The sequence below is a fragment of the Sinocyclocheilus anshuiensis genome, unplaced genomic scaffold (genome assembly GCF_001515605.1).
Source record: "Sinocyclocheilus anshuiensis isolate Anshui unplaced genomic scaffold, SAMN03320099.WGS_v1.1 scaffold528, whole genome shotgun sequence".
NCBI classification, from domain to species: Eukaryota; Metazoa; Chordata; class Actinopteri; order Cypriniformes; family Cyprinidae; genus Sinocyclocheilus; species Sinocyclocheilus anshuiensis.
The window spans coordinates 128,079-137,268 of NW_015558590.1; the positions used below are offsets into that span (position 1 = coordinate 128,079).

The 9,190-nt window shown below is 39.6% G+C and overlaps 1 protein-coding gene across 1 annotated transcript in view; it reads left to right on the top strand.

The window, feature by feature from the left end:
* LOC107679972 (kinesin-like protein KIF21A) overlaps positions 1 to 9,190 on the top strand; it is a 67,675-nt gene that overhangs the window by 10,839 nt on the left and 47,646 nt on the right. The window contains exon 2 of the mRNA XM_016475707.1: positions 8,075 to 8,297. Within this exon, the coding sequence (XP_016331193.1) occupies positions 8,075 to 8,297 (223 nt within the window). The remainder of the gene's footprint in view (positions 1 to 8,074; positions 8,298 to 9,190) is intronic.

Consider the following 9,190-nt stretch of genomic DNA (forward strand, 5'->3'; position numbering starts at 1 on the left):
AAAGTTAATCAGAAAAGTAATAATAATACAACTGCACCTGCTTATGAATATTGCTTGATGATCAAGTGTGTTGATGTTATAAACTAAATTGTCTATAACAAAGTACAAAAAAAAACCTCATGAAACTTGTTAATAAAAATAATTTTATGTAGGCTTATACAATTTAATAATAGGCTATATAATAAAGTTTTTTGTTTCAAATGGATGATAGAACAGGCTACTAGCCTATATAATTTGCGCAATAGGTGAAATTATGTATGAAAACAGCTCAAGGCAATTATTTTTTTGTGATACACCAAAACTTATGCGACAATTCATTTTTTTAGGGATGACGTCATCACGCACAGCATTTTATCGGTAAAAGGCCAGTTGGATGGAAATAGGCTGGACACAGCAGTTTTTTTTTTTTTACGCATATTCTCTTTGTCAATAACAAAACAGGCAAAAACTGGATGGAAACTTGGCTTTTATGTCTTCATGAGTGGGAATTGTAGTTTCTGTACAGTGGCTAGTAGTGATGGTCACGTTGCCTTTGAATGAATTCTGATTCAGAATTCACTTTCCTATTGTGCTAAATTCAATATTCCTGTTTGGTTATGTTGTTTAATTCCAGATTAAGATTGACAGGGAGCTAAAATCATTGTACAAGCGCATGTTCGAGCCCCTGCATGTACGTGAAGCTCTGTTTCAGAGGCTCACCGGCCAGTTTTGCACCATCCAAACCTTAAAGAAGAGCCAGGCCTATGCAGCAGAAGATAAGACCTCTGTTGATGAGCGCCTCAGCATTCTTCTCAAAGGAAAGTAGGTGCTTCACTTCACTAAGAGTCCATATTTACTTTCTAGCTCTCCTGTCATATGTGCATTGTTTTTGAATTCTCTGACCAAATGTGTGCATTTGACAGGATGAAGGTATCGTACCGTGGCCATTTCTTGCATAATATTTACACCAATGCTTTCATCGACTCTCCAGAATTCAGATCGACTCAGATGAACAGGGGTGAGAGGTTTCAGGTAATGTTTAAAGTGTATTATTTAAACATATCCATTGAATAGTTTTAATGGTGAAAAATCAAAATATAACATCAACATTGTCATTTCTGGATCCTGATACTGTTATAAAACATTTTATATAAAACAGGGGTGCACATCTACCTTCCTGCAGAGTTCAGTTCCAACCCTGATCAAACACACCTGTCTGTAATTATCAAGTGCTCCTTCAGACCCTAATTAGTTGGTTCAGGTGTGTTTGATCAGGGTTGGAGCTAAACTCTGCAGGAAGGTAGATCTCCAGGACCAGGGTTGGGCACCCCTGCTCCAAGACCTGAAATTGGTGTGTCAGAGAAAGGAGACATGCAAAATGTGCAGTGTTGGGCTGCCTCCAGGGTTTGGAACCACTGTCCTAGAAGAGTGGAAGCTGTCATAGCTGTTATAGCCAAGGGGGGCCAACTCCATATTATTGTCTTGTATATGTATTGTATAGAATGCAGTGTTATGTAAGTTCCTGTTGGTGTAATGGTCAGCTGGTCAAATGTTTGGAATAATAATAATAAAATGTTTTTGGAAGAAGTGTCTTATGCACACCATGACCAGATTTATTAGATCAAAAATACATTAAATATTGGGAAATCTTATTACAATTTTATTACAATAACAGTTTCCTATCCGAATATCTTTTAAAATGCAATATTGCACAGACATTTTTTCACCTGTGTGGTGTGTAATGCTGTAACTTGCTACAGATGTTGTCATCAGGTGAAAGCTGCCATAACATTGTCTGCAGGGGAAAGACCCATGTGTGTGGTATCTTTACTGTTTACAGCCTTCTGAAACCCAGAATGCACCTGTCTGACGGCTCTAGACACTTCTGCTGTACTGTGGGACAATATGGCAACAAGTCAATTGCATTTAGATTGAGTTTGACATTGTGCTCTATTTAAAGAATAAAGAGCGCTCTCTCTCGCTTGAAAACTTTTCAGGAAGCCATTAGTTTTACCCATCGTACCTGTTGCCCTCTACCTTTTCATGGTCTTCCAAATGTCTCTGAGACTGTGATTTCACTATAAATGTGTGATAAACTGCCAAGACAGAAAAAAAACAGGCCGATTATTTCAGACGGACTGTTCCGCTGTATCCCACAATGCATCTGGGTCCGTCTGATATCTGTTTACTCCCTTTATTTCTCATGCTGTATTTAGGGCCGGTTCTCCCTCGAGTGGGTCTCGGGAGGCCTGTGGGACTGAATTAAGACGGTGCTCTCGTCTCTTGGCTCTCACACATGCTGTGATTGTGTATGCGCTCACAAACTCATGCTGTGAAAAGCTGTGCCGCCTCACTGCACTGCATCAATAGCTGTGTCACATAGAGACTGTCTGTCGGCAGGGGCGGATTTAGTGATTTGGGGCCCCAGGCAAAATATATGAATGGGGCCCAATGTATTTGCACACATTTACACATTTGGCCTTGAGGTTCCTTTTTTGTTGTGATGCTTGCTGCTGCATAATGGTGCCCCAAAGTTGTGTCCAATGTTTCTACATTTTTCATGCACATGTTATAATGGCTTTCTTTCATGTTGTAGACCACGAAATAGCAATTGATTTACAGTTTTCACAAAAACTAAATAAATTATAAAATAAGCGTCAATTCAGCCTTTGAACCATTTTGTAAGAAAAGAGAGTCAGAAGTATAAATTATGATATTAATTTAAAACGGGGTTAAGAGGGTGGATTCCCGCATTGGTCTGAACAAAAACTGCAGACGGGATTATTGAAAATGTACATTGATTCTCTGCCAGCAGGAGGCGCTTTTGGAACATCAGAAATACAGCGTTTTTTTGCTGTATTAGCGCTACGTTATCAGATAAAATGAAAATGCCATCGAAACTTTTCTGAAGACAGTCGGTTCCCTTCAGAGATTCATTCATGTAAAAACTTGAATTAGTGAGAATGAGAAAAGTGTGAAAAAATATAGCCTATATTGAGGAGGAAAGTCCACTGATGGCTGTGATGAGTTACCAGCGTAAGCCTGTGTGCCAAAGACCATCTAATTCTAAACTTTAAAATACACGTATTTTAGTTATTTTAACTACAAATTTAAATGAAAATGAAAAAAATAATGAAAAGGAAATTATACATTTACACACCTAAGGATTATATCAACCAAACAAGTAACTGCCTATGCGTCCTCTACTTGGGTTCTTATGAATAAGTAGCAGCATTTAAAACAATAAACATATAATATACGCACTGTTGCTCAATATTTAATTACAGCTTCAGATACATTATATTTTAATTTGTTACAAGCAGGATACACGAGAAGTGTGTTCAACTCGGACACGCAGACAGTTGTCGTGGTGATAAACACTGTAAAAAGCAAACCTTCGCGTGCTCGCGCTTAATGCGCATCTCGTAGATGAAAAGCATTTTAGGGGGCCCTTGGCTTTTGGGGGCCCAAGGCGGTTGCCTACCTTTGCCTAATGGGTAAGTCCGCCTCTGTCTGCCGGCACAGATACGACGACTGGTTCATTCTTGCTATGGGCATTCTCATGCCCCAATCACATTTTTGATAAGATATTACACTATTAATATTTAGGAATGAACTGTGCAATACTGTATAATGGATATTTAATTTAATATATTTCCCATGTTTTATATTTAAATTAGCATTTGACAACATGCCAACACCACATGTCAACATTCACTTAAAAGTAATTTTTGATGTAACATTATATTAATAAAAATAATTAATTTTGTTTTGTATACTTTGGGATACCATTTTTGAAATTCCTAATTTAAAATGATTGATTTTAGTTTTTGTTTTCTTTTAGTTTATGTGCAAAATAGCCATTAATCAGATATTAACCATGACATGAAAATAATTATCAGCCTATCCATATAGGCCACAATTTTAAAGGGGTCATATGATGCGATTTCAATTTTTCCTTTCTCTTTGGAGTGTTACAAGCTCTTGGTGCATAAAAAAGATCTAACAGTACAGTAAGGGGCGTAACATTTCCGTCACACGCTCCGAAACACATTTCATTACACCAAATACACAAAATAATGTTATTTTTAGCAACATCATATGACCCCTTTAATGTTAGTCTATTCCTATTAAACTATTCAAATTATCGATTCACTTTATTTCTAACTTCTGACATGAAAAAGGCCAGTATTGACATTTTTGCTTATTTGTTTTTTACAGTAGCAAGTAAGTGGAGAAGGGGTCTTGAAGACAGGACCTTGGTTGCAGAATCAGGTTTTTGTAAATGGTATGTGACCTCTCTGGTGGGGAAGTAGTCAGAGGTGCAGGAGTTTAAGTGATACCAGCTAGATATAGATGGCCTCACCTCCACACACAGCTCGGGCTCTGGAACCACACACCTGGATAGGGGTTGGGCTCACTCCTTCTCTGCAGTCGGCCCTGATGAGAGGCAACTAGAGGGTATGGGAATATTCACAAGCCGACTCTGCGCCATGGTTATGAACTTTAACTTGGTAGACAAGAGGGTCATCTCTCTGTGATTTGTGACACGGGGGAAAGATTCTGACTGTGTTTTGTGCTTATGTGCCAAACCACAGTTCAAAGTGTCCAGCCGTTTTGGAGACCTTGGGTTGGGCCCTGGAAGGAGTACCACCTAGGTACTTCATAGTACTACTGGGCGACTTCAAAGATCAGGTTGGTGACGACGAAGAGACCTGGAAGGGAGTGGTATTCTGTTGTTGGACTTCTGTGCTCTGAATGGATTAGCCATAACAAACTCCATGTACCTACTTCCCGACCACTTTAGGCCAAAGTTTGATGATTGAATTTGTTGTTATATCATTAGACCTGTGGCCGTGTGTTTTGGACACTTCGTAAAGAGAGTAGCAGGGATGTCAATGGATCACCACCTATTGGTAAGTTGAATAAGATGACGGGGGTCTGAAAGCTTTTGGACAGACTTGGGGATACCAAAATAAATCATCTGGGTGAAATGGGAATGTTTAGCAGAGGATCCTGTCTGGAAGATCTTTAGCTCCCACCTCCAGAGGAGCTACTCCTTGATCCTTAGGGAGGCTAGAGACATGGAATCCGAGTGGGCTCTGTTCAAAGCCTCTATTGTGGAATTTGAGCTGCTGCTAGAAGGTTCTTGCTGCCTGTCACTGTTGCAAACCATCAGTTGTCTTATTTGAGGAAGTATAGGCTGGTTCAGGCTCTTGTAAGTCAGGATGGGAACTTGCTGACCTTGCCTGGTGATATTAGTCAGCACCTCCAAATCTGAGGCCATGGTTCTCAACCAGAAAAAGGTGGATTACCCACTTCAAGTAGGGAGTGAGTTGCTTCCCCAAGTAGAGGGGTTCAAGTATCTTGAGTTCTTGTTCACAAGTGAGGGCAGATCTAAACATGAGATCGATAGAAAGGAGCGGTGGCGGCAGTAGTTCGGTTGTGGTACCAGACTGTCGTGGTGAAGCTGGAGCAGAGTTCGAAGGCGAAGCTCTTGATTAACCAGTTGATCTATGTTCCAACCACATTAGCTGCTGAAATGTGTTTTCTCAGAAGGGTGTCTGAGCTAAATGTGAGAGACAAGGTGAGAAGCTCTGACAAATGGGAGAGACTCGGAATAGTGCCCTTGCCCCTCAGAGTCGAAAGGAGTTAGATCAGCTGGTTCAGGCTAGGGATGCACCAAAATGAAAATTCTTGGCTGAAGCCGAAAATTAAACACTGGGCCGAAGACTGAATACAGAACACGTATTTTCTTGTTTCTCCCCATGTATTTTGCCAATTTTTTTTCACCATTGTATAAATTAAATAGCCAAAATGTGCTTTTTACCATTTTGTCTTGCTTTTCAAATTAAAAATAAATAAATTACAAAACAACAATTTAAAAATATTTGTTTAACACTGAACGTTTTTTAACGTTTTAGCAGACATTACAAAAACAAAGCACAATTTAACTTAAAATTAATAAGTTAGTAAAATAATATTTTTTGGCCATTTTTGAGACCCCTTGAATCAGGCATGCAATTTTTACTGTACAAATAAATGTAGCCTTCCTGAGCAGAAGAGACTTCTTTTAAAACATTAGAAAATATTATAGCTCACAATTTGAACACTATGTGTGAATGTTATAATAAATGTATTAATAGAGCTGTTGTAAGCAGGGTTTGAAATTAACACCCGCCAAATGCGGGTAAAAATCAGCTGTGGTGGGTAACCGCTGTTTGGCGGGTTACTTTTCGTAAGTTATGTTCACTCATTAATTTCTTTGGGAAATTCATGCAAGCCATGCCGTGCGCATTTAGAGTGCATTCTTCCATTGCATGATTCAGTCTGTTAATATGCATTACGAATGATCACATAATTCAAGATAAGGGGGTTAGAAAATGTATATATTTATATCAATTCATATAGTTAATATCACATGAAGAGTACCGTTTTAAAAAAGAAAATCAGCATGGTTACAAATGTGATATTGATTTTATACAACAGTTCAATAAACACTTACGTTTTAGACACCATATTGGCTGTTTTTGCGTTATTTCGCCAACAGAAAACATTCCAAACACAGCGCTGTTTTGCGTCTCTGAGCAAAATCAAGCGTTTAAATGATTCGGTTCATTCGCAGTGACTCACTTAACAGTGACTTGCTGCCACTTACTGGCGGATTTAATTTCACATTTAAAGTATCTTTTAATAATTGGCTGGTGAGTAAAAAAGTTAATTTCAATCCCTGGTTGTAAGTATTATTATCATTATTATTGTTTTACTTATTATTTTATTTCACAGAACAACAGTAAAAATACAACACTAACATTTATGAATGCTGATGGAGTTCTTGCTTTTTCTCAGCTTTTATTTTGGAGGAAACCCACAGGAAGACCTCAGTGCTTCTTTTCGTTTGACAACAGCAGATTTATAAATGATTCTCATTACGAATTTGGGAAGATGTTTGTCGCACGTATCACACTGTCACATGCCTTGTAAAAATTCAGAAAAATTTTACTGAGCAACTGACGAGTTACACTGTTTCAGCGCGGATTTTCCCCGTGCTTTGAACACTGGCTAACAAGCAGACAGCGCCATCAGTGCAACGCTGTCAGAATACCTGCAATTCGTGCGTGTATTAGAAAACATAACCTTCTGCAGTTTCTTTACGAATTGTTTAAGGCCATTTGGCAATTTCAATCATCATACAGTAACCAGCAATAACCACCCTCCTCTTCTCATCGAAGACATGCGATGCAGTGCTAAACAGTCTCTCGCTGTCGGTGCTTGTAATGATTGGTCTCTCTTGGACCGTTTTAAATGCTTCCACACTGCTGACATGTTTGAAACAATACAGATCTTACAGACTGGCTCCAACCCATCCTCTGCTTATGTCTCTCTCACCCACGTATCTCTCTCTCTCTCTCTCTCTCTCTCTCTCTCTGGTGTTCAGTACACGACAGATCCAGTATCAAACACACACAATAGTCTCTCTGTGCTGCTGTCAGTGAATTGTGCTCTGAACAAAAGCGTCTCTCACAGTCGGAGTGAAAGCTCAGCCTCTGCTGTCAGGTGCGCCATAGAAAGTGACATCAGTGTCTCTTTTTAGAGGTGTTTACTGAGCTATGCAAGCCTCACTGTTGCTGCTGATTGGTGATTTGAACAAACCATACTGCTAAGTATTAAACTTAGTGTGCTATGAATGATACCTCAAATATGGCTTGTTAAAGAGAGGTGTGATGTTACTTTTCTAAGTGATTGGACGAAAGATTTTTTACTTGGTAAACAAAAAGATGAAAGAGGGATCAAGAAGGACCAGAGCCATATTTGAATACTAGAATATAATAGATACTTCTAGAGATCAAACATAGGTTTTTTTGTATCTTGCTGAATGTGAGGAAGCATCCTTTTGTTTATTGACCGAGATTTCATATTTGAAGTGTAAAACTTCTTGCTAGACATGTTATCCTATGCAGTCACACCCAGTAATTACATTCCTATTTTAGATAACTAATTGTCACTTTATCAACACATCAGGAGGCTCTCATTGTTATTCAGCGTGTGACTGTGCAAGTCGTTTTAGAATATTTCATGTCTCTGTGTGTCACAGGATTCGTCCTCAGCTGGCAAAGGAAAAGATTGAGGGATGTCACATCTGCACGTTTGTGACCCCTGGCGAACCCCAGGTGGTTCTGGGAAAGGACAAGGCCTTCACGTATGACTATGTGTTTGACGTGGACTCGACGCAGGACACCATCTATGCCAACTGCACTGAGAAACTCATCGAAGGATGTTTTGAGGGTTATAATGCCACTATTTTTGCCTACGGACAGGTTTGTGTTTCTAGAAAATGTCATTTCATGTTGTCTTTGACAGGTCTGGTTATTTATTGTCCCACACGTGAGGAATTCGAGCACATCCAGGATCATTTAAGATGACAGGTTAAAGGAGTTTGGATTTGACCTAGTTTCACATGTGCGAGCTCTGCTCTGACATCCATATATTCTTCGTGTTGTCTGTCTCATTTATGGCCTGTGACCTGCATTTCATGGCTGACTTCTTCCAAACAGCATTACAGATTTGATATCTGTCTGTCTCTCCCCGTGGCACTGTGTTAATCCTGATTTATCAACAGTCTCACTCATCCACCAGTCAGGCACATCGAACTCCAGCAGAAAAACACATGTGCCACCCTCTAGACAAAACACCGTTATTTATATAGCGCTTTTTACAATGCAGATTGTGTCAAAGCAGTTTTACAGTGTTAAACAGGGAAATAGTGTGCCGTTCTCCTCAATCGTACTTTTACATCACAACTATAATTGGGTTCAACCAAGCGGCAACCTTCCGCTCTCTCTCGTGAAACCAACACGGAAGTGACTAAAACTGCAATTCATCGACTGGCCGCTAGAGGCTGGCTCCAAAAGGGAGTCGGTCCCATAGACTCCCCATGTTAAAATGCCCAACTTTACAGCAGAAAAAAAAATGTTTACAGCCTGGTACAAAAAGTGGTTTTGGTCTATATAGCTAATTTTGCCCTTCATGACAACTGTCAGGGGGGTGCATTTTTTTATAACTCATCTGTTTAAATTATATTAAGGCTTAAAGTTCTGCATAATTAAGGGCGTGGCCACTTGAGCGACAGGTGGATTGCCGCTGCTGTCACCGCCGTCGAGCTAGGTGGGCGTGGTTTCAGCAACCAGCTCCCGCCTCTTTGCCCATTTTC